Genomic DNA, 26973 nt, shown 5'->3' with positions numbered 1-26973 from the left:
TTTACTTTATAGTCGAAGTTTTCTGGCAGGGTTACTAAGTTTTGAAGTTTTTTTGCAAATACCCTTAAACCCACATACAGAATTGCCCATAATTACTACAAGCTCTAAATCAAGGATTTACGGTACTCAACAAAAACGGCACTGTAGCCCCCCTTGATTGTTTTAAAACCCAAACTTATTATTATACATCCGGAAAAAGGTACTTTTTCCTGAATGGAGCTATATAATTTAATCATGGTTGAATAAAACTTTCATTTCATCAAGAAAGACCTTTCCACAAATTTTTCCAGAGACAAGCTAGCTCCCTGGTTAGAGGTAAGATGACAATAAAAAAACAAATTACCGTAAAATAAACTCTTTAAAACTACCATCTTAGGTTATATGAATTTATTGCATTTGAATTCAAAAATATAGCAGCTGAAATTTCAGTATCCTAAATTACATTTGTAACAAATTTCTAACTTTTCACAGTAAGATACACCTAGTTGAATTTATCATACTTGTTGAACAAGCTTTCACAGTCTATCCTTTGCTGTTGCTGGTAAGAGTTTAGCTCAGTTTGCTTCTGAAATGGTAAACCCTCTTTGCTTCAAGATATGTGGTATCCTTTTTCACAACCTTCAAGATTATCCAAGCGACCACATGCAAGACACTAGAACAGAGAAGCAATTTTTCTAAAATTAAGCAAATATTTGTTGGATGGCTGAAGAAAAGCATGCTATAACGATTTATGCATGAAATATTATTGAGATATTTTTGAGAGAAAAACATGTTACAACAAGATATTATTGCACAACTTCCAATTACATACAGCAGCTGAACATGAGACTCATAAACTATACTTTTTGTCAATAAATGAATGCCCATTTAAGAAACAAGGGTACTTTACAGGACAGCATTAAGGTATAGATATGCTACAAATACAAAAAGGAGAGAATACTCACCATCTTTATTTTTGAATGAAGCAGCAAGTAATACACCATTCATAGAAAGAAATACAAAGAAAATTAGAAAAATGAAAATTGATCTAAAACTTAGAGCCTTTAAACATTAAATATTGGTCAAATATCACCCCCCTTATTAGTTAATCACATGCCATCAGCTAGATAGAAAATTCTTCTCCTTCACACTATTTGTTCTTTGAAACTATATTACCACTCTTCTATTTATTAAAAGTTCTCAAAGTATGCGACCAAAAATGCGCAGTTGCCTGTAAAATTTTGCTGCTATTTATTTTATTGAACTTAGAGGGTGAGGTTTAATACAGTCATGCCTAATGGTCCAACTATGATGCCAACTAAACAAGAAAAGAAAGCTTATAGGGACTGGATAAGAGGAGCTTAAGTTAGATTAACACATTCAAAGCAGAAATATTGCAATGGAGACCTCTGTAAAATCTTACAAGTGCAAGATGAAAACAAAGAAACAAATAATTAAACTTACCCCCTGACATCAATTAACCAAAAATTAAGACCATGAAAAAGAAAAATGAACAAAAGTTACTCAGAATGATGATAAATTTATAAAAAATAAGTTGAAATTTTTGAAGAGCATTGGCGTCCCCTCAGTGGAGGAGACCACTTTTTAAGCCCCCACATTTTCAGAAAGTTGGTCCTTGAGATTCATGCAGATCTTATGAGAAAACTTCAGGAGGGAGGGGGATATGTACATTCTATCTAGATCGTCAGCAGCTGATATGGGTGTAAAACCATTCGGATATAGCAACATTGACTGTTAGGAATGCCATCATTAATTTTCATCTTGATCTTATAATCATAGATACAACATGTTAGGTGATATGATCATACCATGTTTCTATGCCTCTATGAGCATCACAATTAGAAGGTTATAATCCCAAGACAAGAATGTGATTATTGCTAGAGTGAGACAAATGACTTGATTCTTTATTCGATAAGCAGAGAACTATTTCCAACAGAATTGACCTATAAACTCTTCAAAATTATCAATTAGAAATTGGTCTTCCTTCAAAACTTTCATGAACTTTTTCAAATTTGAACAGCTCATTTTATCAGATTTCATGATTTTAGTATCTTTAAATAATTTTTCTAACAACACTTTAATTTACAAGGTTTTATCATCATGATATTTACACTTGTGAAATTTCTAACTTCTGACTCTGAAATTAAGTTTCAGGCAATAACATTCATTGCCAAGGTAATTTGACACTTCTTTGGAGACAAGGGGTAGTTCCGAAAATATAAAAAACATGTCAAATAATCAATTTGAGTATAAAAATAAACATCAAAGTTGCAACTCACCCCCTGTCAATGATATGCATGGAAAAAGAAAAGAAAAAATCATTTAGCAAAAAGTTATCATATCAAAGATTAAACACAAAAGACAAAGTTAAAAGAAAAGTGTTCACAGTAATTTCTGTGCCAACATAACAATTTGACACAAATCAATAGTTAACATAAACTGTCAGAGTTTACCAATATCATATATTTTAAAAAGCAACAATGCCTGAATGAAATGGATACTTACAAACTATTTTTTTCCAAGTGCAGGCAAAGATGAAAAAGAAATGAAAAAATGTTTAGTGGTCTTCTAAACAAAATTAGCTGAAATTATAATTCAAGAATAGTTTGAAAGTAGTATCTTGAAACTTAGGTTAAGGGGCTTAGCATAAAAAACCTTCACATGGTCAGTTAAACATCTTCAAAAATCAATTACTATCATTGCATGAAATCAACCACTTGGGGGTTATTTCAATCAGATATGGAATGATAGTATGAAAGAAATTACATATTCTCCAAAGTGTCAATGTACATAAACATTGAGGCCAGATTTTTGTTTGACTTATAGCATTTATAACTTAGGGTAGGCTCTCTCATGATCACCAGTCAACAAAAAGTTCTGGAAAAAAGAACATTGTGAGCGAAACGATTCCATCAAAAAGGGGCCCATTGTCTTCCAGAAAGGGCATTTACAAATGCTTTGGGGACATGGTGCCTCTCATGTCCCATGTTCTTTATATCTCTGTACTGCAAAATTATCAAGTGCTAAAAGAAGGTGTTTTTTCAATTTATACCATATGTCATTCATGCTATATTCACAAAAAGTTAGGGGTCATCACTTTGTTTCGAGTTATTGCCTAAACAAAGTTTCCATAAAGCATTAAACAGTACTCACCACTTTTATTATCTAAAAAGAGAGAAAAATAAATCATTCAGGAATAAGGAGCAATTGTAATTTATCTTATAGAAACTAAATTTATAGAATACAAGCTAACACTGATATTCAAATTTTTTTTTGCAATTTCAGAACGAAATTCAGAGCAATTTCTGGCAACAATTGAATAAAAAATCAGGCCTTTTCTTTTTCGAGGGTGATTACCCTCACCCTCCCCATCGGCCTCCCTAAATTATTGACTTGGGATATTGACCCCCTCGCAAAAAAGGGTCAAGTTGTTAATAAAAAAAGGATCATTTCCTCATTATTGACATTATATATCATTACATCATATATTTTGGTTACAAACTGGCGGTAATCGCACATTTAGTAAATTAAAGGTTAGTCAGTCCAAAATTTTCCCATCGGGCCTTGAAGGTTTTCGTTTAACAGATAGTGATGGACGGACAATCGCCCTCAAAAGCTGATCCACCCGGGAAGTTTATCACCCTTGAGAAAAATTTTCACGAAAAGGCCTGTAAAAATGCAATAGTGTATAGATAAATAAAAATTTCTCAATGATCGATTTTTTTAGAATGATTCAAAAGTGGCAAATATTTTTGAGTGAGAAAAAACGAGAAAGTAAATATTTTCACACTTTGAAATTTGATTGTTAATAAGTTCCCAATTCATTATTTTTCTGATCCATTGATAACATATAATTTCTAGAACTGATAAATCTACAAAAATATAATTTCTTTGCTCTCACTTCAGAGATCCAGACCCCCAATAGCTAATCTTGTGCAAAAATTTCAAAAGAAACTTTGGCTGTCCTAAGGAGCCTTTGGCCACTATTTGGAACTAAAAGTATATAACATAAATTACTATGCATAAGGCTGTTGATTAAATATTATTTCACAAACATAAAAGTTACATATATAGAATTGGAACATACCGGCTATTTTCCGCAATTGAAATGAAACATAAAAAAGAAACAAAAAATACAATTTAGAATGATGTATACAGCATTAAAGCTTATTTTCATTATTCATAACCAGGGCATATAACCAAACCTCTATTGCCTCCCCTCTACAAACGGCACCTGTTTGGCCAGTGGGGATGCTATTTCATTATAATAAAAATTACTTATAATAAAAAATTCTGGGAAAATAGTTATTAAAAAGATAGACAATTAAGACATACCCCTTTGTGCCACATACACGACTCTTCATGGTTTACTCGTGATGTGTATCCCTTTTTGCATCTTTTACATACATGTGGCTCAGCAGACCTGAGATTTCTCTCTCTTGACCTTAGTAGAATTGGTGAAGCTCTATAGGGCACCGGGGAATCCGCTAGCAGGGGGGAGGAAAATTCACCCGTGCTAGCCGTCGTTCGTCCACTGGGATTTCCACTGGTATGGTAGCGAACAAGGGTTGGGGAATATTTCCCGGGGTTTCTCTCGATTCTTTTCCACAGGTACTCTTTTTCAAGATTTCTTTCTTCCCTCATCGTCTTAAATGTGTCTTGTTTTACAGTTACGTTATAATTTTTCAGCTGTCTATCGGCATCACGCAGTTGTCTAACTACGACCTGTTTTAACTTTTGGTGCACACATCCCATGCAAATCTGATGTTTTCTTAGATCTATGAATTTCACACTCTTTTGGCATCCTTCGCAGTTAACAGTTCTATAGTCACAAAGTCTGGTATGTGAAGCTATGTCTTTCCTTCTTGTTATGTAATGACATCCCGGGTTTTCACACTGAACTTTACCCATTTGACATGCATCTTTGTAATGACCACCTTTCTCTCCTAGTCTAATGGTTTCCCCGCAAAGTTTCGGGCAAAAAATCAAAAGATCCTCAATCTGGTCCCGAAGAAGCAGCGATTTTTCTTCGGTTCCTTCTTCTAATGTCGCTGTACATGGGCACGTGTTCAAGTTATTTTTCAGCCTTTTCCACATACAAATTTGGCAGATGGAATGTTCACAGAATTTGAGACAGCATACTTCTATGCGAACTTTATGACAGCAAATACAAATGAGACTTTCAGGTACAGCACCGACAAACTTATAAGCTTTCTTCTTTCGCTTTGACATGTTTGATAACAAAATATCTGACTCCAAACCGTTACGAATTAATGTTTATAAACATCTTTCAGTTTTGCTAGTTGCTCTTTTGACATGACTTCCGCCCTTATAAAAGGCCTCTCTTTCACAAGAATCCGTTGTCATGGAGGCAGCTTAATAGCATTTTAATTTATGTGTAAACAATACATTTTAATGTATGAATGAAGAAAAGGACACTGTACATTTTAATTACATTTTAAATCACAAAATCACGAAATACATTTTAAAGCCGCTCTAACACGTTCAGATTTTTACGGATTCCATAATCGATATCGACAGAATCTGACCGTGTAGATAGAGAAATTGAAACCATCATCTGATTGTCGAATTCGATTTGTCAAGAATTGAATATATTCTATTCCATTCTACAAATCGGAGGGGAAAGAATGCCATTTCAGTTTGTTTACAGTAATTTCAAAGAAAAAATGGAATGAGCGCAGCTTGTGGGGGATGATTGATCCTGCGCTGTGTTAACGTTTCGTCTCTCGAATAGAGGCGAAACTTCAGAAAGGTCCCTGGTTCTTGCTAAATTATTAAATATATTAGAAGATAAAGGCGAAAACATACAGCGAGTGTTCCATTTTATTTACACGACTAAAGAATCTTCGGTGCGGCGAAATTTATTTTGATCTAACATATTCCAAGAGGGAATTTATCACGAGCGAATTTATTACAATCTAATTGCTTGGCTGCAAATAAATCTAGTCCGGTCCTTGTTTTGTCTAAAATGCATGTATTCGAATAGTGAAATGAAAATGATACACAAAGGCGCAATGAGACGAAAAAGGGGCATTCCCTGAAAAAACATGGAATCAGAAACATTTAAGGTTTACTTCAAGAGAGAGCTATGCCCTTTAGATTCTTCAAGGGACATAATGGGCCCCTAGCTTCCCTTAACTCCACATTTATGCAGATACAAGTATGCAAATCAGGGCCTCACCACGAATTTGAAAGCGAGGGCTAATGCTAGAAAAAGTAGGGGGACAAAGCTTCTTACCCTTTTTTTGCAGCTCTAAAACTACTTTTTTCACAAAAATGTGGGGGCACGGCCACCCTGCCCCCTTGTGGCGCGGGCTCTGCAAATACCTTTTCATTCCTGCAGAATTCAACTGATTTAACAGAATGAAAAATCGCTGGTTTTAGAGCAGTGGCACCATCCACAAATCCATTTCATTACCATGGTGACTATGATGCTCCTAAATCAAGGAGAGGCTGTCGCACAAGAAATATGGCTGCCACACGGGATACGCCGATTGAAAGTCAACACAGATCATCACTACTAAATGTCGTTCTCAATCGCACTGAAGCTCTCAAAAGGGTAATGCATTTCAAAATATAAATATAGACATTTGTTTTTTATACATTTGAAATAATTTGCCTATTCTTTTGGTAACTATTAACGAGGTTTTTATCGAATAACATTTTCTAATCTCCAGCGTATGCTAACATGAAATATTTACTCGATTGTGTATTTGTCTTCCAGAAAGAGCTGATTCACAGACTTGTTTACATTGGAAAACTCAGATTTGATCAGTCTGATAAGAGAGAGATTGGAGGTGGATATCCCTTGAAAACATTGATCACTGATAACATTTGCAACGAAAAAGCGTTTTGTTAGAATTAAAGTCCATTTAATATTTTGTTTAGCTGATTTTTCATAAGTCTTTAAATGTTATTGTTTTCAACCTATGAGCAAAAGAAGATAATACCCCTGTTTTAATTGCAATCAAATATTTAACACTACAAGGAACACCAGAAGCCAAATATGCCGGCTGCCATACAATGTTTTTAATATTCTTATTGTTTGTTTGGGAAATATCTGATCGATGATTTTTAAAAGGGTTTAAGATAATAAATTAATTTAGTTATACTATAATTCTATCTATGTATTCTTTGGCCAGTGTTGTGTTTAATCTTGATTGATCTTGTTAACACTGATTTTTCCTTCTCTTTTTGGTGCATGGATTTTCTCCTCAGAATATGCTTCGCGTTTAATGAAAAAGTCCTTAATATTTAATCATAAGATCGTCTCTTCAACAGTCCAGTATACTATGTTTAATGTTTCATCTATCTTGGTAAATTAGCTCTTGTATTTTTTCATAATAAGATTCATAATTTGTTACAGGATATAACTCCAAGTTCAGAGTTAACTGTTACTCTTGTAAATTTATTCAAAAATCTTGTTACAAAATATGACAACTTGCTATCTCTTTTCTAGACTACTATGAAAAGTTTTATAAAAATCACAACAGCCATGCCCAAGTTGAGCCGGTCACAGGACTTCTACTTATTTATCCACATAATTTTGTTCATGTTATAGAGGTAAATATTTTAATTTAAAGTAAACAGATAGTTACTTATTCCCATAGAGGTGATTTATATTAGCGATTTCAGATATTTACACTCTTCAATTCAAACAAAGCAGTATTTTTCAGATCACTTAAAATGATAAATTCTGCTAGAATATAATCTCCACTTTCTGGCTAAGAATTTTGTACCAGAGAGAGCTATAATTTTTATTGAAATAGTTTTTTTTTGCTAAATAATCCAGGCATCAACTGGTGTTCTTATGGAAACAATAAAAGATCTTGATTCAAAGCAAAAAAGAGGGTAAGTTTGATCCTCTTTAAATCTTTTCAAGCTGCATAATTCCCCAGTTGCCTATAACAACAATGAAGAATCTCTCAATATTTTGTAAATGATATGTACTTTGAAATGTTCTCTTTGAAAGAATTTGAATACTTGGCTTGATTTTCAGGTCACTTCTGAAAGAAGCAAAAGTCTTATTATCAGTTGGAAATGTATCTTTTCAAGATGAATTATTAATAATTGGCCTGACTTTAAGAAGATTTTGAAATTTGTTGGTTTATATTTTAGTTCTTAGAATTTTGCAGCATTTAGAAAGATTTTGGTACATAGCATTTGGAAATCATTTTGACAAATATCATAGAATAGATTCTCTGTTAGAAATATGTTTGAATTCTGTCAAAGTAAATGTATCATCTTCAATCACCAAGTCCCTTGGAAGGCTTTATTTTATTTGTTTTATTTGCATTTTCAGCTATGTTTTAATATGTTTTTTAGACTTTTGAGTTCTGAGATAATCAAGGTAAATTTAAGTTTCCCTTAAGCACTTTGAGATACCAGTCAGACTTTACAGCCAATGGAATTACAGAGTATTGAACCTACCAGCAATAAGAACAGATGAGACAAAGCTAGCAGAATCAACTGAAAATTTGGTAAGCCACATTTGAAAAAGGTTCTTATACCATACAAAATCACTATGAAAGATGTTTTTCCTTATTCTCTTTTAAAGATATTTTTATTTTCTGAATGGATATTTTACCAAAATCACAATTTTTGTCATTTAACAAATTGATATTATTTGTCGGTGTTACAAATCAGTTAATTTCCCCTAGATAAGTTTTAGGCCCTAGAAATTGCATTTTAAGAATTTTTCTAATGGGCTCTAGGTTTGGATAGGGTGCCTGCTAAGCCCCCTTAACATGACCTTAGTTATGATTTTGTCAAACTAATGCAAAAGTATTTGTTTGAGGAATTTAGAAGGTGGGAATTGGAGACAAGGCAGCATGAGCTCAACCTAATCAGTAGTCTACTTTTCATTGCTCAACTGTATTTGAAGTTTCTGTAGTTTGGATGGATGCCAACAACTTCATTTTTTCACTTCATAGCACCGTAATGACATTTGACACTGCAATCATGTTTTCTTGTATATTTTTCCCAGCTCTCTGAAGCACTTGCTCTTACATTGAAACTGGGTTATCAATTATCAAGAGTATCAAAGGTATGTAACATGTAGCATGAAATCTTGAGTTTAAAATAGGCCTAGTAATCTTAAGTTAATTGAAAAGGAACATCAAAGATACACTTTAAATTTCTTATCTGTCCACAACCAATCAGATAGATGTATTCATGCAATAAAAAACCTTTCATATTCTAAACAAGTTTTATGCAATGACGGTCTCCTTAACTAAATAATGTAATGTAAAAACCATTGACAAAATGATATTTAATGAAAAATATTAACATAACATGCACATTCTGATGCCAAAATTCTGAACGTCAAATTAGCAGGTTAAAACAAATTGTGGTACAGAAGATTATTTCTTCGCAGTTGTTTGTATTCAGACTCTTCCCAGTTTAGATTTAGAAACATAGACCTAATCTAATGATCCTCTTGCAGCTGTCACTGAAGACCTCCTTGGATCAGATGCATGACAAATATCGTGATTTGCTTATTCCCGAAGGTAATATTTCGATTGTCTCTTATCAATACTGATAAATGTTCCTTTTTTGCGAAAGCCAAAATACGTATTCAAGTCAAAAGGAAGACAAACCTACTAGAACTTCAATTTTTCGTTTTCGTGCGTTTAGAATTCTTTCTACACTTTTTAGTGTCTTCCAGTAAATGCAGTGAAAGCTCCTGCTGCATTGTAATAACTATTTAAACTTGGTTAACGAAAAGCGGAGTTCTAGATTTGGCTTTGTATTGGTGCATCACACTGTTATAGAACTGTATCATAGCCATCTTGTTTTATTCAAAATTAAATAAGTCAGTTACCTTCTCCGCTAACAAGCCAGATTGCTACCTTTGGATATTTACTTGCAAAAGGATCTTGTTCTCCTTGCAATACACAATGTCTTTCCATAAGTAAGATATCTAACGACTTTGATCGTTTTCTCCTGCATAGTTGTGGACTGGTTCATTAATTTACTAAATACACCTATGAGAAAGGTGCTTAGGACCAACAAGAACTATTATTGAATCATAATGACAATACGTTATTGATGAATTTATTTTACAACGTATCAAATGACTTAATTGTAGATATCATCGAGAAAATCTTGAAGTCTCAAGACCTTTGTGACCCAAGCCAATATTTGAAAAAATACTGCACTCCGCTTGAAATTACACTTGATCGAGGTATTCAGCTCTCTCTTTTTTTTCTCACAGTGACCTGATTATATAAAATTTTTAAGTAATTTGTGTTTAGAAAATTTATTTAACATTGCATTCTGAATAGTTTCATGGATTGAATACCTAAGGCAATGGACAGATACTTAAGTGGCTGATCAACTATTGGTCAATCAATAAACATGTGATTAGTATTACGCGAATTGATTGGCCAATTTTGATTGACAGAACTTCAGCCACTCTAGTATCCGTCGATTGCCTTTAATTTTATGTTGTCTTAAATACTTTTTGTGCTTTCTTCCGACTATTTGTAAGAATGAAATTGATAAAACACCAGCTGCATTGTTGACATCTTGTTACATTACATTTCAGATCTTGTATGGCCGGCAGAAACTAAGCTCTTCCCTCTTTAAAGTCAAGAACACTACGACTATTGATGTAAATAATACGATGTATATTAGTTATATTAAAAGCGGATTTTTACACGACTATTCCTCTAAAAGCAACATGTTTCTTTGAATTTTATTTGGATAATGAATTTAACATGAAAAATTCTCATTTTTCTGCTTTTAAAAACTTTAAGTCATTATTTATAACCCATTAGTATGCTGCTTCCAATTTTTTAAATTTGGCATACTTTGCCTATCTTTATGCTATAAAGCATCATAAAACTCAGCAAATATGATTGAGACCCAGATCTTCAGCTATTTTGCAACTTCATGCTTTGCTTAAATTTTTCACCTTTTATTTTGACCCATTCTGTAATAGCTGAATATATTGGCTCCATTTTAGAGGTTTTTAGGGTGTCTACAGATATAGGCACCTGTCTATATTTATACAATATAAATTGTATCTAAGACCGCAAAATAGCAGTTTTGCATGACATCTTTAGTAGCTTAGTGGATTACCTGATAAAATCGAGACCAAATTTCCAAAAACACGTTCTTCGTACGTTGTTCTTATTTCGTTGGTCTTATTCTTACGTCTTTTTTAATTTTTCTGGAGAATCGATCCTCTGTGTTCTTATATTGTGAGGTTCTTTAAGAAAGAGTGTAGGCAGGCTGGACAACTATTGCCGTACTAGTTACAAAGATCACACGAAAGATTAAATCATATGGTATCTTAATCATATTGTATTTTACTTATCAGTTAGCCTATAATGATGTCGAAGCTAAATCACATTCGTAGGTCAACCTTTATTCTATCTATAAGCGAAATCTTCTTACATAGATTTGTTCTTAATTTCCTCACTACATTAAGGTATTTAGCTACCTTGAAGCCCAAGAATATGACGGTTCATATAGAGCTTATAAAGGTATAATAGTATAATAGTCTTAAGCTACTTAGGAAGATAATTCAAATGCACGCTTGAGATTGTGCATCACTAATCAATTGTGCTTGCAACATCAAAGCTGTGAATGATGTTTTAACAGTTTGGAGTTTTACTACACCTGTTACAATGAGCATTTGTTGTGATTCTATGAATGCTGTTTATATTTTAAGCGTTCATCTTGAAAAGGATACTGAAAAAATGGCATTTCGCTTAACAACAAATATATACGATAATATACATCAAAGACAATGAACTTTCGATTTTTGAACGCCAGTGAACTTCTCAAAATCAAAGTATTTTGCAGTTTCCCTAGTCCTTGAAATAGGAACAGAAAACATGTTGGATGATATTTTATAAACACTTAATTATCAAAATAAGCAAGTGCTAGGCACTCTGGGTATGCTAAAAACTAAATTAAAAACTTGAAATGTGTCGATTTACTTGACTTGTGTAGAGTTGCTTTTCTCTTGTCCAACTTTTCAGACTCAAAGCTTTGAACTCATATTGACGCCTTTATTTTCAATCACATCTGTACGAAAAGAGATATTAGAATCAATTTCAGGAAAATTTTCTACCTGAATAAAACAAAAACATCAATTTATACCACATTCTTTCATTTCACGAAGTTTGAAATATCAAGCACTATGGGAACACTTTATATATTTGTGTTGCTGGGCTCTATAACTAAGGAGCGCATTGTTTCATCACGAGAAACGGCATTCGTTTCAAATTTTTACTTATCAGTTAGATTTCGCAACAAACATGTATGTGCTAGAGTAAGGTACTGGGTAGAGTATTAGGCTATGCAAACCTTTTCGAAAACTGGTGTGTCCAAGTAACTAGTGTGTTTTAAAGTGTCTTTATACCTAGAGATAATTCTTTATCCATGCAAAAGTGAATAGATGTTTTTTGAAGGACAACAGAATTGCGTAGACACATTAGCCTTTAATAAATTTGCTTTAGGACTTACAATAATTATACATTTGTGCTACGAATTCTTTGGACAGCTACACTCTTTTTATAAGAAGTAATTAATTGAGCTTCAGGCTGCTTTTTCTTAACTTTGCCAAAGCTTTGTGACTGGATTTTTCTTAATTTGTTCTTGAATTATAAGGGCGTAAGCAATGAAATCACTAGCTTTCATTGTCAAGGAGATTGTCAGGCCTTTTTTATCAACAAAATGAGTGCACCATTCTTTTTCCTAACAAGTTAAAAAAAATTGTCGACGAAGCATCTCAAAATAGCCAAAAACTCCACAACCTTGCTCAAAATTAGGCCTTACAACACCTCAGCCTCAGCTCTTTCAAAATCTGTTCTTAACTTTTGACCAATTATGAGATTCATGTTCTTATAAAATTTTTCTTTTAAAAAAACAGTATAATATGTACCTTTTCCATCTACCTCTGCAGCAGAAATCTGAAACAAACAAAGATGGCATTAAACAATTCTTGTTCGCAGGAAATATCCTTATCCATGTTAATTATAACAATCGTTATTTTTGACATTAAGAAACATTTATTAACATAAACTCACAAGTATCTAAAACCTCACTTTTTCTCTGTTTGGTGGTAGAATGTCTTTTTTAAATCGACTACAATTTTTTATCGTCAACATTAACAGAGTCCCTGAAGCCAAGGCCTTTATTTTTGCTTGTGCGAGTAAAGACATCCACGTACATAAATGCATACTTTTCAATTTCTCAATTGTGAAGGATCCGTTACAATTACAAAAATATCGCTAATGCTTTCAGGGTTAAAAATACAATTAGAGAGAAACAAAAAGCGTTTTGCCTTTTTTAAACTCCTGTTATAGACCATCGTCATTCTTGAATTTGAGCTTCTGTTTGATTGACTTCTATCATTTCCACAAAATTTCAACTTCAAAGCTCCCATCACCTTGTTGGAAAAGAAAATAATGAGAAATGTAAATGAATTGTAAAAACAGTTTTTTGGCGGTACAGAACTTGAAAATGGCTTTGAAAAAAGGAAACATTTAATAACATAAAAGCTTTTTCGTCTGACACTCCTCAGAGCATAAAACGTCAGAATAAGGGTCCAAAAGAACACGATGAAAAATATATACCCAGTTGTGGATCGAACGAAATAGGCCAATCAGAAAAACGCAATCATAAGACCGGTGTAGTTGTCCAATCAGTGCCGAATCGATCTACATACAAACGAAAAAGCCGCTTTTGTGTAGACAAAAGGGGTTTGCTTTCTCTCTTGGACTCCAGTGGTAATTTTATCTGTCATGTGAACGCCTGCTCGTTAAAACGAGCTTCAGTTTCTCAGTGCAGCTTTTCAGATATGATGCCAGATTGCCATAAAAGGTTTAAATAAATAACACTCTAAGTTTACACAAGAAAAAGTTATGCTACTATAGAATAAAACAGACGAGTATTTTCTTACTTGGGCATCTAGCAGCTCGTGAAAAATGAAAAAGAGAACTGCCTGAAAAAGATGAGGGGTTATTCTATTATAAATCTAAGAATCCCAGCAACACATTTCTACCACGTTTTAAAAAACTAATTGCAAATAAATTGCATAAAAATAGCTTTGTTGTAATTAAATGATTTGTTTATAAATGTGTAAATTATAATTATGGCTGTAAAATCCTATGTCAAATAAGAATCGAGTAGGAGAGAATTTCTTACCAAAAATCCAGTTGTCACAATGTACAGCCACCCAAAGACTACGATGTTATTTTGAAGGAAAAAGCCGGACACTTGACTAATTCCAAGAATCGGATATAAAACCAGAAAAGACCGGATTGTTCCGCTAGAAAAACAGAATAGGTTAAGAATTTCTTTATAACTGTTATATTACATTGAATGTTCAATCATTTTATTGTCATGTCATGAGCAGGTAACCTTCGTGTAGAGTGGAATTTGTGATAAATACTGTGGCTGTCTGTTACAGAGACATGTCCGTTGCTTGGAGGTTACTAGGGCAAGGCTGTGACCGCTGGAAAGAAACTTTGAGACAAAAATGGTGTCCTATGCTTGAAGTTTCCCGTTTTATTTCGGCGAATCGTCAAAAGGAGAAAACAAATTTTTATTGAAAGTTTTGAATGAAATTGAATTTTCCAAAAACTTGTCAAAGCAGCAGATATTGAAGTGTTCTGGGGGTAGTGTGCTGTTGCGTCTAATTGGTCAATCTCGCTATTTCGAGCCAGAATGGTAGCTTTGTCCAATATAAAACTGCTTGTTTGATATTGAATTTCATAGAAGATCCAAGCAGAAACAAAATCAAAGTATTTGTAAGTACATATTTGTATGTTGTAAATAGTATATGATAAGTATGTTGTATAATGTTTGCTTTTTACGAAGCAACTTTCAAAACTTTGTACCGCCATAAAATTTTTCGAATAAAATTATAGTTATACTTGCATCAACTAACATGAATTTTCGAAACCCTCCTTTATATTTATTCGAAGTTATGATGTGCCGGAATGAAAACCCAAGGATGTATATAAACCCCAAGATATTGACCTACAGAAATATAAAAGGAAACAATGTTCAAAGACGCAATAGGTAAGCAGTTTAATGAAAGAGAGCTTAGTTTATTCCAGTCCTTAATCTCGTTTCTGCAAAGCGCAGGCGTATTGCAGATTATCAGCAAGAGGCTGACGCAGTGGCATGCTACGTCATCATCCCAACAACAATCTTAATTGCTTGGAAATATCTTTCTATGGACTTCATAAGATTTCTAAATAGGTAAAAACATTTTATGAAAAGAATTCAGTCATACCTAGAATTGTTTAAAGCGGTATTACACTAAAGAAGTAGTGAGTCTTTATTGAGTGAAGCTTAAACGAGTAGCCATTGTGAAATTGGCTTGCATGTTTGAGTAAAAATAGTAGTTTCGGGCTTTTCATTGCAACCATTACTGTGACTTTCAGAGAAATAGATGTATCAAGAGCCCTACTGTGTATATCACCTGTCAACTAAACTGTCAACGAAAAAGAGTCCATTATTGTCCAGTATTTTCCACTATAAGTGTAAGATACACATATAACTTATTGATCCCCTTCTTTTTCTATGGAAATACACCAGTTCAACATATGGGCTCGCTTTAGTCACTACTCCAAACTTCGTTGTACGACTCCTTTGAGCTCATCGCAGAATTTAAATACAATTTTTTGATACTTTTTGTGCATAGAATTTTAGTTTAATAGCCAAGAAGGGACTTGACCACAAAAATCGTTCCAGGTCAACACTTCACTCCAAGTTGCTAATCATTGCTTAACACTCCTCTCCAATTAATGCCACCACCATAAACAATTTTTTTGTTAATAAATGCCCATCCTTCAATAAATTTCCGGGGATGTTATTAGAAAAATTGCAAAAAGAGCAATTTCGTGTTTTATGTCGTTTAATAAGAAATTTTAGATTTTGCGTGGATTGATTTAAAAGAAATTATTTTTCTTGCAAACAATAGTTCTTCAAATACCCTTCTCTAGCAAATTCTCCTCTCCAATAGTAGCCCCTACTAAAAGCCAAACATTTTAAATATCGCCCAAGCGTCTAATAAATCAATTATGGTAAAATGTTTAACCTTCTGTCGTCATAAAACCAATATCCAGCGATTTATTTCAAAGAAGTCTTAAGTATTCTCTAAAGGAGATATGTAACATTGAGCTGGTGTACTGTAGTGAATTCGAGAGCATGGATTTATCAAACTATTGAAAACTATGCTATTTGTTTAGAATTAGAAACGGTTTGCAAATTGTGATAGACTTACGCTAATATAAGCGGCCGCAGGTCCTCGGAAAGTCCATGGGTCGATGAAGGATACACAGCTGAAAAAAAACAATTAGTAAGACTACGGCAGTCGTGGTATTTCTTCATTCATTTGTAAATAAATTTCAATGTTGTGTTTTTTAATTTGCAATACATTGTTTCCTGAAACTGCGATCAAAGCAAGGATCAACAGCCTAAGCTTACATATTGCTAATTAAAGCAAATTTTGATTTGATTTATAACCAAAATAGAAATACATTACAAAACCTCATTACAGTAGATGCTTCAATCTATTTATATTTAATGCTGATGCCTAATTTTCGATCAATTGAAATGATAACACTTCTGTATTTAACAGAAAAGTATCCATGGCCCATGCATGTGCAAATTAATCCTACGGATTCGAATAAACGTGCTCACCATACTACCTCAGTTTTAATGTTTCATAATATAACACTGCTTCAAGTAAAGATAACATATTTGTTTTGAGGGGGGGGGGGGGGGGGGGGCTGCAATGCATAGGAATTGAATACCAACATGAATAACTGACATCATATCTCCTTATTAGCAGGCTATTCCTAGCATACTTAGAGCTCCCAGCCTGAGCTTTTAAGTCTAGTTGTCATTACTAGTTAAATTGTTATCAAATGCATTGCAACTAGATTCATATCTGCATAATTTAGATTACTACATTATGATTCACCTAGCCGCATTTTCAAGTCAAAGAAGAACAGTCTACCTACAAACTTACTTGCTCATGTTAGTAAACTCTTTTTTCCAAACAAAAGAGACAACAAAAATGACAATCAAGGCCGGACTGCCTAGAGGTATGAAAACAAATTTCTATAAAAAGTTCTTCAAGATTATAACAACCACGTAGCTGTAGGTGTCTGCTATGGGGGAGGGGGGCAAACTCGAGCAAGAACCATACCTGAGGGGGACAGGCTTTAAAACAAGAGAGCAGACATAAAACAAACAGATATATTTGGACTAAATCAAGCTCACGGAATTATAATTATGCCAGCTTTTCAAAATATCATTTGGAAAAACTGTAGCCAAACTGTAGCAAGTTGTTGTCAAAATTTTCATTTTATTAATCTACTAAAAAGCACCAATGCAACAAGAGCGCAAGAGGAACTCGACCAATTGAGGTAAAAAATGTCGTACATTTGTACACATAGGAATAGTAATAGTATAGCAAACAGGTAGTAGACCATATGCTATTAGCGAGAATTCTGTCTACCTAAGTTAACTGTGGAAGGCTATGAATGTGAGAAATTGAAGCCCCAGTAATTGATACACGAAGCAATTTGCATAGTAATTTTAAATTGTTCATTTCTTCTGCCTCTTTCTTCACAGAAAATTGTTGATAGAAAATCAACATTGCTCCGAGGGGGAGCAGGGGACGGCTGAATTTGCGCTTGAAGACCTAAGTGTTCCATGAGTTTAGACAGGGATTAAATTGGGTATCAGTGTTGTTGCCTTACCGTATCCAAATGCGAGATAGCAAAGGTGTTTATACAGCTTGGACCTGGTGTCAAACACTTCGGACAGCATCAAGCAAATGTTAAAAGCTTCAACAGCCATCCAGCTGAATAAAGCAAGCTGCCAATAGTAGTAAAGAACCAGCAACATTGCGCAGGTGTGCTAAAATAAGGAACATGGGCTTTAGCACTAATATCCTAAAAGTCACTAATTTTTCTGCTTGATGGGTGATGGGTGAAAGGTGATGGGTGAAAGGTGAAGAGTGAAGGGTGACGAGTGAAGGGTGAAGATTGAAGGGTAAGTAGGGTGAAGGGTCGAGTTAAGGTCCACTGTATGTTCAAAGAGTCTGTTCTAGTTATTTGGAAACTTTTGGATATTATCTCCAAGTCAGGCTGCAAAAGTACAAAGGATTTTGGATATACCTCTTTGGTCAACATTATCTAGCGTTTTAAAGGCTGTAGAGTAACGGATGAAACACCCTTTTTTATATTTGAAATTTTGTAGTGCAAAGTCATATCAACTGTTTTTAGAATGTTTAGAGTGGAAATATTGTTACACCCACTGAACGAATATTGCAGCGTTTAAAAGAAAGTTGATTCAGGGAGAATGATGTTCCGGAGCGAGAAAGTATCGGATGAGTTCTCGTGAGCCTAAAAGTGACCCAATACGTTCTTTTCCACATTCAAAGCAGTGGATTGATTCCCTACAAACGAAGTTTGACTCCCCTATTTGGTATTAAAGTGACGCAATTCAAAATGAATTTGGTATAATGTGAACAGAGCTTTAAAGTAGAATCCTAATTAAGCAGAACACAGAAGACAATTATAGTCAAGAAGTCAATTACCTGATTTTTACTGAAATATTTGATGATATTTTCGTTGCTGATTACACCAGTGATCAGATCATTTATACCAATGGCTGCGACAAGATTTTTGTGAATGAAAAACTTGGAAGATTTGGGAAGCCTAAAAAGAATATCGATGTTAGGAAGGAAATATTAAATAGAGATGAATGTTACGATAAACTTTCAGGTAGTGTTGCAAACTGTATAAATATGCTAATTTATGCGAATTATGATTTTATTTATCAATTATCCATATCAATTATATTTATCTTCATGATAATAATTTACTTGAGAGGGTCTCAAGCCTTGAAACGAGTAGCACACCGTTGTATTCAATTGCTTATGGTTACTTGAAAGCTAAAGGAAATCCTAAACACATCCACCAACAGGTGCGATCTTGGCTAATTCTGTTGTAAATTTGACAATCAAGGTTGTAGATATAGCAGATTTTGCTTGGAATAATACGATTTTGATATAATAAAAATGAACAACGCCTACCTGAGCAATACCAGAACAAGGTAGCTCAACACTGCAAAACAGAGGTCTACCACGCGGACATAGCTGTCTATTCTGCTAAACTTTTGATATACCTGTGAATATAGCAAGTGGTTGGTGGATTCCGTTTAGCAACAATCAAGTATAAATATGATCAAATGACGACATTGTAAATTTGAAAGTTAAGTATAATTTTGATGTTTCGAGCATAACTCTTCATTAGATGATTAGAGACATTGATGAGTAACATCAAGGTTTACATACGAAGTTCTGATGATAAAAATGACTGATACTCACTGTAAATAGAATTTATGGCGTAGATGGGGGAGGGGGCTGGTTGCTAGTTCTTAAGCTCATATTATAAGACTGTGTCCCTTAAATTGTTGTTCTTAGAACTCCTGGGAACCATTACCCACCAACTTTTATTGCTGGGTACTCCAAAATATAAATGCTCTGCTCTGCAGTCGTGATACCTGTAGGCACCAAGGTGCGTTTTTTCTTTATTACTGAGTCTACGCTTTGGTGTGTGTAACAGTGTATTTCTAAGCTGGGTAAGCTCAACCTTTAATGCGATGATTAGGCAATTTTTATCAATATTCAACTGCTCTATTCCAATTCTAGATTCTATGTTAAAGTTTTGATTATTCTTACTGCACTGTCAAATTGCTTCATGTTAATTCAGTGTCCCAGGGCGACGACTGGTGACAAAATGTGACAAAAAGGAAAACTTAGAACTTTGTAATGTGTGCAGGAGAAGAGCCGTTAAAAGAATGTTACAAAACTTCATAGCAGAAAAATTGAATGTACCAAGTAAAGTGAATTGCTGACGTCTTCCGATGAAGTATTACTTGCAGTTGTTGTCACTGAAACAAAAATGAAATAGCTACATCTTGCAACCAAAATAGTTTGAATACCATCAAATAAGGATTTTGCATATCAAAATTATATTACAGTGAAACCAACACTAACAAAAAAGCAACCTTCCAACGGTAGTCACCGAATAGATACTTTTGTCTGCATCTTCTTATGCATATGAAACTTCGTAGTAGAAACAAGCAAACTAAGAAAATCTCTCTACAACGACAGCAAATTTGGTCACACAGTTTTAAAAATATTTTGCTGTATAGCAGTGGTCATTGAACTATCAAACGAAGAAGTTTTTTTTAAGTTTAGTTGTCATATCAAGCATACAGCCAACAGAAAACACTGCTTGCCGAAAGTAAAACACTCTTATTAAAACAAAAAGCTGACGCAATAAATCAAAGATGGAAAATATGTGGGCAAATGTGTAATGTTAAGATGCAAATTCTTTGTCTGTCTGGAAGACGTCTAGAAGCACCGCAGCAAATTTCACAGATCTTTACAGAAGCTGAGCTATTTCAACTTTCGTAAAGGAAAAGAACCAGCGTTCAAAACAATGAAGAAACTGTTTGCTCTAAAGAAGTTTGGCTGGCAAACTTAAAGCTGTTAGTAACCTAGATGGAGCAGCATTGAATGAATCTCATGCGTATTTATAGATGTCAGGAAACGAGCGGCAATTCTTGCAAAAGTTACTTGAGATACCCAAAAGCTTAGATCGAATGACTAAAAAGATTAAGAAGTCCAAACCTAGACTCATGCGTACTTATTTTCCTCTTTACACTACCTCCCACATGCATTGCCACTGACAGCCTAATTGCTGGCCCTAGGTCGGCTTTAGGTCCTCATTCAGTCTAGCTGTACTGATGAGCCCTGACATGGGGCGAAACCGGTCTACAGCCGACTGTTTGAGGTGCCAGTGGCTTTCTTTACTTCACAAACCCTGCTTCCCAGAACAATGATATATAATACAAATCAGACGATAATATCTCCTTATTAACCTTTCTAGTCATTCAACATCATTTCAAGGAAGAGAGAGGATAACTGAATTCACCCTTATAAACTGGCGTCCGGTTCCTTTGGTAGTAATTGTACTTTACCTGTTACTGAATAGTGACTCGAAGCATTCTCTTTAGAAGAGCGGGTCGGTCTAATGCTTTGGAAGACTGTGGCAAATTCTGATGTTGACGATGAGTGCTGGATATTCGTAGTCATGGCGACATTGAAGGGTGAATAATCAAGACTGTAAATGCTTGAAATGTTAACATCGGAGAGTGAAACTGTGCTGACAATATTTGATTGCCCTGCCGTTTTTTCATTATTGATAAATGTCAGAAGAACTGAAATAAAAGAGAAAGTATTAACTGAGCAGACGAGTCTTTATTGTTTACATTTGATTTTGCAACGACTTTGGTATGAGTAAAAGAGATAAATTTAAGATTTCCTCACTTCTTTTCGATTAATGAAGCATTTCTACTCGATTAATGGGATACGGAAGAGTAACAAAGAAAGAAAAAAATCTAAATTTGCCGCTGCTAGTTGGTGTTGTTTGGTATACAAAGTTCAGTGATAATGGATATTATAGAAACGATAAACACTTTGAAAGTTCCACTGAAAATGATATATGTGCATTGCTGAGATTGAAATTAGTCTTCTTCGAACAAATCGACATCGCATGATACACCATAAACACCCTATGATCTCCTTTAAGATGTTTGCATACCTGTTCTAACAACGTTAGAAAAATAAATCAATGTTATATTATTCTCGCGAGAGAAACAAATAGAATGAATCCTCAAGGTTTTCAACCATGTTCAATAAAACTTAATTTTGTTTGCACGAGTTTGAAAACCATAGCAAACCCCTAAATTTCTCCAAATTGTATCGAGCTAGGTTTGATCTTCTTTGTTTACTTGATTCAAGTGCTTGAAAAGGAACTGTTCCTGCGTTTTAAAATATCACTCCTAGCATTTAACGGGGATGAATAAGTATTGACCTTCATTCAATAAAAGCAACTAGAAATCACGTCAATATTGACTAAACCTTTATAAAACAACTTCCTATTTAATATATACACAATCAAGTGTACCTTTGCATCTATCTACATATACCGGCAACATCAATTTAGCTTGCAAAATCTTTAGAAGTTTGCTGCGCATTCAAGCATTAGTCGGCAAGGTGGCAAAGTATTGTTGCGACTGCTAGTTTTAACTGGGGAGGAGAAATCGCCTGCCTCATTTTGGTGCTTACCGGCAAGCCTAGCTTTGGTTAATTGTCAAACAAAGAATGCTAACGTCTTTAAATGATTAAACGATTATTAACTTTGAAAGATTTTTTTGTTTTATGCAATCCCTGAAATTGAAGCTAAATTAAAAATGGATGAAAGCAATATTTTAGAAACACTAGATGCTTGCAATCATTCAACGTTTAGGCCTTTGGCAGCAACAAAAATTAAGAAAATCGCACAACAAAATTTTTTTCTTTGTAACAAACATTTTAAAAATCTCAGTAGTAGGACTAGCAAGCAAGGGAATTTTCAGTGCTGGCCTAGAAATGTTAAGAAATGTTTCAAATTTTCACTATTTATAATGCTTAAAGGTGAGGTGGTTAAATGATGACGTGAAGTTAAAGTTAACGGGACTCAAATGCTCCACGAAGCATCGTATACTTTCAGTGGTGTGACCAACGGGGTAGCCCTGCTTTTTGGGGTGATTTAAAGGCAATCTGTCTCGTTGTGGATTGGTTAACGAGAACAATAGCTGGAACAATAGCCTAAACACGATTCCAGCGCTCCGCCATATTTTTTACAATGCGATAAATTAAAGGGGGAATGGAAACAATAGAAATCTCCTTGTTCTTATAACCAATCAACGTCGTGACAGATTGCCTTTAAATGATTCAGTTTTGTGAAGGTTAGCTCTTTAACGAATCTTCATGAGGCTATCAAACCTCAATCTGAAACTGATTTGAATAGGATTCTGAATCTGTTTCTGGATATGTATTATTTCTGAATCCGATTTGCATGGGAGGAGAAGAGGCCGATCCTATATGATTTAGATTTTCGTCTTCTGACTACAGCCGGTTATCTTGTTAATTCATTTTTATTCATCGATTATCCCTGACAGTTGGATGTGAATCCACATCTAAATACAAAAAGAGTTTATTTCGCAATTTCATTGCGAAATCGTATTTGTAAAATAAATTTGCTACCTATATTTGCCAGAAAAGAATGAAGGAACCTGCAAGTAAATTGGCTACTCTAATTAGAAACCTATCGAGACGGAACGGCAGCGGGATAATAGAGGTGTGGTACATCCAAACAACGGGTGTAAAAACAAACTACACGCATTTTTAAAAAAAACAGGCCGAGAATTGCCAAAAGATAAGAACAATATAGGAAACATAGCAGGCTGAAATTCAACTAAACTCAAGAAATAGAAAAATAGCAAAAATTTAAAAATGAAAGAATATTAACAGAAAAACAGAAAGCGATAAAGAAAAAAACATTAATTACTTTATCAAGCACATGTTATGTCCGAAAACTAGTATGCTCAGGAAATTGCATCAAAAAATTAGAAAGAAAATAAAAACACGCTAGGCTGGATTTTTGCGAAGAAATAAGAAATGCCAGTCTGAAATTGGAGTCAAGTTTTTTTAAAATAAAAGGGTGTACTGCTGTTGCCCCAAAACAGTACACGTTAGACAAAGAAGACCAATTAAAGCAATAAGGGCCATCTTTAGCCAAAAGGGAGCACTTGACGAGATCTCTTAAAAGCGTAACATTTTTTTAATGCATGGGGTCGTCCCCCCTCCAGAAGAAATAAGAACTTTTTGTTTTTCCAAAAAACGATCCTTCTTGCTTCTTCTAATGTTTCTAAACAGCCCTCTAGAAATTCCTTCGTTACTTGTTCTACCACTCACTCTTCCATATCCAAACTGAAATAATGTGTTTACCCTGACAACATGTAAATACAATATAACAATTACTCAACATTCTAAACAATTGCAAATTAAATTTCCAAACCACTCACCAATAATTGACAGAATTGCCGCAGGTAATGTTTTCATAGCTGATAAAAGCAAATGTTTTCCAAACTGAGCTGTCAAATAGAAGAAAAAGTTTTCTGCGTTCATTGAATACAGCTGCAAAGGATTATCGGATTTTAAAAAAGGACGCATACGTCATTGGTCTAAAATAAAGTATTCTTATGTGCTTTTTTGTAAAAAGGGGTGGGGGGGGGGGTCAAATTGTATATTTTGAAATTTCTTACCTTCAATAGTATTTTATAATGACTCCCAAGAATATGAAAATACCTCCCCCTATTATATTATCACCCTCCCATATTAATGACTCGAACTTAAAAAATAGACAATCAACCGAGAACAAAATGCAATGGTAAGCTGATACACACAAAAACTTTAATATCAACTACAAAATAGTAAGCGATCACTCTTGGGCTGCCATCCCCATATTCTGCTATCCAATAAATCTTCCCACCGGGTCATTTTATTTTGATTCCCCCTTTCAATTTGAAAAAAATTATGAAAAATACACTCTCCATCCTCTGCTTATTCCAAACCCTTTACAATTAAGCACGGAAGAATAAATAGCAAAGAAATACGGAAATGAATTTATGATGCGAAACTGTATGAAAGCTTATTCCAGGTCGAAAATAAGCTTTTATCCAGGAATGTCGGGATAGGCTTGAAAAATCAAATCAAATGGCCCTACACCAAATCCCCGCAAAAGAGAACCTGCTATCTCTAGAGTCGGTATGCTATTTGTTCTTACTTCGTTCATATGGGCAGTGCAGGGTCAAAGGATCTTAATCCAAGGGGTATTTTCCTTGCATTTGGGGGAGAAAGGAACCAAAGTGCCTTGTATAATTGTGCATGATTCAATTTAAATCTGATATACAACACTGTTTAAAACTAAACAATAAAGAGATCTAGGTGGTTTGTACCCTGACCAATACGAAGACTGGTCGAAATCCAAAATTGCTTGGATATACCTGTTATCTATTATAAAATGCCTCATATTTACAAGCCTGAAAAATATTCTTAAACAAGATGCACAATCAAAGAGAGGGAGGGTGTATATTCTTTATTTATTTGACTCATGTTGTTCACGCGAAGGTGTGTTTTAACCTATGAAGCTCTTTTCTTCCGTTTAGAAATATCCTTATTGCATTGTAAATTAAAGCTATAGCTAATCTAAGGATGTCTTCGTTGTTTTGCTGAGCAAGGTTGCAGAGATAAAGGGTGAAAATGGATGCTTCTCTGGAAAACACTGGTAACTAATCGTATGTTTCAGCTTTTAGCTAAGCGTCGTTAAACAAGTGCAAAATGTTTCCGATATAACGACATACATAAAATCTACTTTTGATAACTAGAAACATTTAATATTTATCACTACTAAGCTTAGCCTTCTTGTGATGATCGCCTACAGTAATCCTTTTCCGAAAAATAAAGCAAAACAACAAAACCTTTTAAAATTCCTACTTCAGCTAAGGATTTTTGGCAATTTATGACAAAACTACAGAAGATGCAGCATTTGTTACCAGTTTGTTACATCATAAAAAAGCAAATACAACGCAGCTTATTACCTTTATCGACGATTCTTTATCGCAATTCTGATCCCTCTAGGTTAGCTTCTACCTTGTTTGTCACTGGTGTAAAAGAAGTATGTTATTGAAATCAGCTTTGCGATGCGCAGATTATCACGTGCCTTCTACAACACCGCCAGACCCATGTACCTTTCTTTGGTTGAATGAAAATCAGGAAAACACAAATACTGGTGGCTTATGAACAGAACTGAAATGTCTAGTGAAATTAATTGAACGTATTGTTTGGGTTGACGAAAAGCTGCGTCAACAATGGATACCGTTTCAACGAACATTCCACAGTTTCTAATGCTAATGTTTGGCGTGGCTTGCATAATGAAAAGATACAGACGAAGCAGTTGTAAACTTTTGCGATCCGACATTTGTATGCACTGAGCAGTGATGTTCATTGGCACTTTTCTTGCAGCCAAGCTATAGATTTACATTTTCACGGCATTAAATAGGCCTACTACCCCCAAATAATATACAAGAATGGTTTTATAAATTGAAATTCAAACATATTATTATAGGGAAGCTTGGGGCAGGGGACAGGGGCATGTTCCACAGGCCCCGATCTGAGGGTCACTAATAAGTGAAAAGAAGTTCCTTACAAAAACAACAACACCATAAATCACAGTGTTAATGAAGACGCCATCATGGGTCCCATCTTTAAGTCCCAAGGAAACCTCTCGACCCTGAGTACCAACAATGGATACTTATAGATACAGAAAACCATTTATCTTAGGTCTCGTGTACTCTAAACAAGCTAATTATTGCAGCACCGCGATTTTCATAACAGATAGGAGTGCTGTTTGCATTTCGCTAGAGCAATCAGGTACGAGACACTGTGCAATTTGGAGAAAAAACAACCCCAGTTTCTAGATTATATGAAAATCACCCATTGTTTTGGTATGGCATGTTTTGGTACAATGTAAATGTGACCAAATACGCATCGCTCTGAAAGCCGGCATCACCCTTTTTTGTAAGGAAGAAGAAGAGCCTTAAAGATGGCACAAAATATCAGAATTATAGCATATTTCAGTACTTTTCGTCTGACACTCTGCAGAGTATAAACGATTGATAATTACTGAAAGAAAGCTAAAAATTTAGAAGGGTACATCAGAAGTGTTTTTAAGAAAGCTTTCTTATCATTTCATGTGACAAGAATGTTTCAAATGTAAAATAATGTAAGTCATCACTGTTTGCAATGGATTTAAGGCTTTTTACTTCAGATATTTGATCTTGTTGATAAAGAACTTCTGCATAAGCTTACAGAGTGACCAATTTCGCAAGACAATATTTCGCACAAATAATATTTCGGAAAAAATTTTGAAGTTGAAAATTTTTGTGATGAGTCAATGAATTTGTCTTTGTGTCAGAAAAAAATTGATAAAATAAAATTCATAATAAGCTAAA

The 26973-nt window shown here is 34.4% G+C and overlaps 3 protein-coding genes across 4 annotated transcripts; 1 reads left to right on the top strand and 2 right to left on the bottom strand.

Annotated features, from left to right (window-relative positions):
- Positions 1 to 45: 45 nt before the first annotated feature.
- Positions 46 to 5355, bottom strand: LOC135691546 (uncharacterized). Its single transcript, XM_065209420.2, has 3 exons — positions 4336 to 5355; positions 945 to 4090; positions 46 to 652 (listed from the first exon to the last, which is right to left on the bottom strand). The coding sequence occupies exons 1-2, from the start codon at positions 5230 to 5232 to the stop codon at positions 4043 to 4045; spliced, it is 945 nt and encodes a 314-aa protein (XP_065065492.2). The 5' UTR covers positions 5233 to 5355; the 3' UTR covers positions 46 to 652; positions 945 to 4042.
- A 1008-nt stretch (positions 5356 to 6363) lies between these two features.
- On the top strand, positions 6364 to 10710 carry LOC135691809 (testis-expressed protein 47). Its single transcript, XM_065209787.2, has 10 exons — positions 6364 to 6580; positions 6746 to 6818; positions 7481 to 7584; positions 7814 to 7872; positions 8021 to 8063; positions 8403 to 8501; positions 9008 to 9067; positions 9467 to 9530; positions 10112 to 10207; positions 10571 to 10710. Exons 1-10 carry the CDS (start codon positions 6491 to 6493, stop codon positions 10609 to 10611), a joined length of 729 nt encoding a protein of 242 aa, XP_065065859.2. The 5' UTR covers positions 6364 to 6490; the 3' UTR covers positions 10612 to 10710.
- A 1212-nt stretch (positions 10711 to 11922) lies between these two features.
- Positions 11923 to 26970, bottom strand: LOC135691807 (adhesion G protein-coupled receptor D1). Of its 2 annotated transcripts, XM_065209785.2 has the most exons (15): positions 25561 to 26970; positions 23986 to 24054; positions 21055 to 21294; positions 19904 to 19959; positions 19100 to 19191; positions 18602 to 18722; positions 17760 to 17919; positions 17024 to 17093; positions 16274 to 16331; positions 14930 to 15021; positions 14185 to 14308; positions 13940 to 13981; positions 13322 to 13426; positions 12920 to 12947; positions 11923 to 12060 (listed from the first exon to the last, which is right to left on the bottom strand). In XM_065209785.2, the coding sequence occupies exons 2-15, from the start codon at positions 24020 to 24022 to the stop codon at positions 12017 to 12019; spliced, it is 1269 nt and encodes a 422-aa protein (XP_065065857.2). In that variant the 5' UTR covers positions 24023 to 24054; positions 25561 to 26970; the 3' UTR covers positions 11923 to 12016. The 2 variants fall into 2 exon arrangements, 1 of the variants encoding a protein (XP_065065857.2); XR_010516787.2 differs by having other exon boundaries at positions 11940 to 12060; positions 12920 to 13426.
- Between the last annotated feature and the right edge of the window lie 3 nt (positions 26971 to 26973).

The sequence above is a fragment of the Rhopilema esculentum genome, chromosome 13 (assembly GCF_057945365.1).
Source record: "Rhopilema esculentum isolate cy_ngs chromosome 13, ASM5794536v1, whole genome shotgun sequence".
Taxonomy (NCBI): Eukaryota; Metazoa; Cnidaria; class Scyphozoa; order Rhizostomeae; family Rhizostomatidae; genus Rhopilema; species Rhopilema esculentum.
The sequence above is the reverse complement of the archived record's forward strand: the minus strand, read 5'-3'. Positions and strand labels throughout refer to the sequence as shown.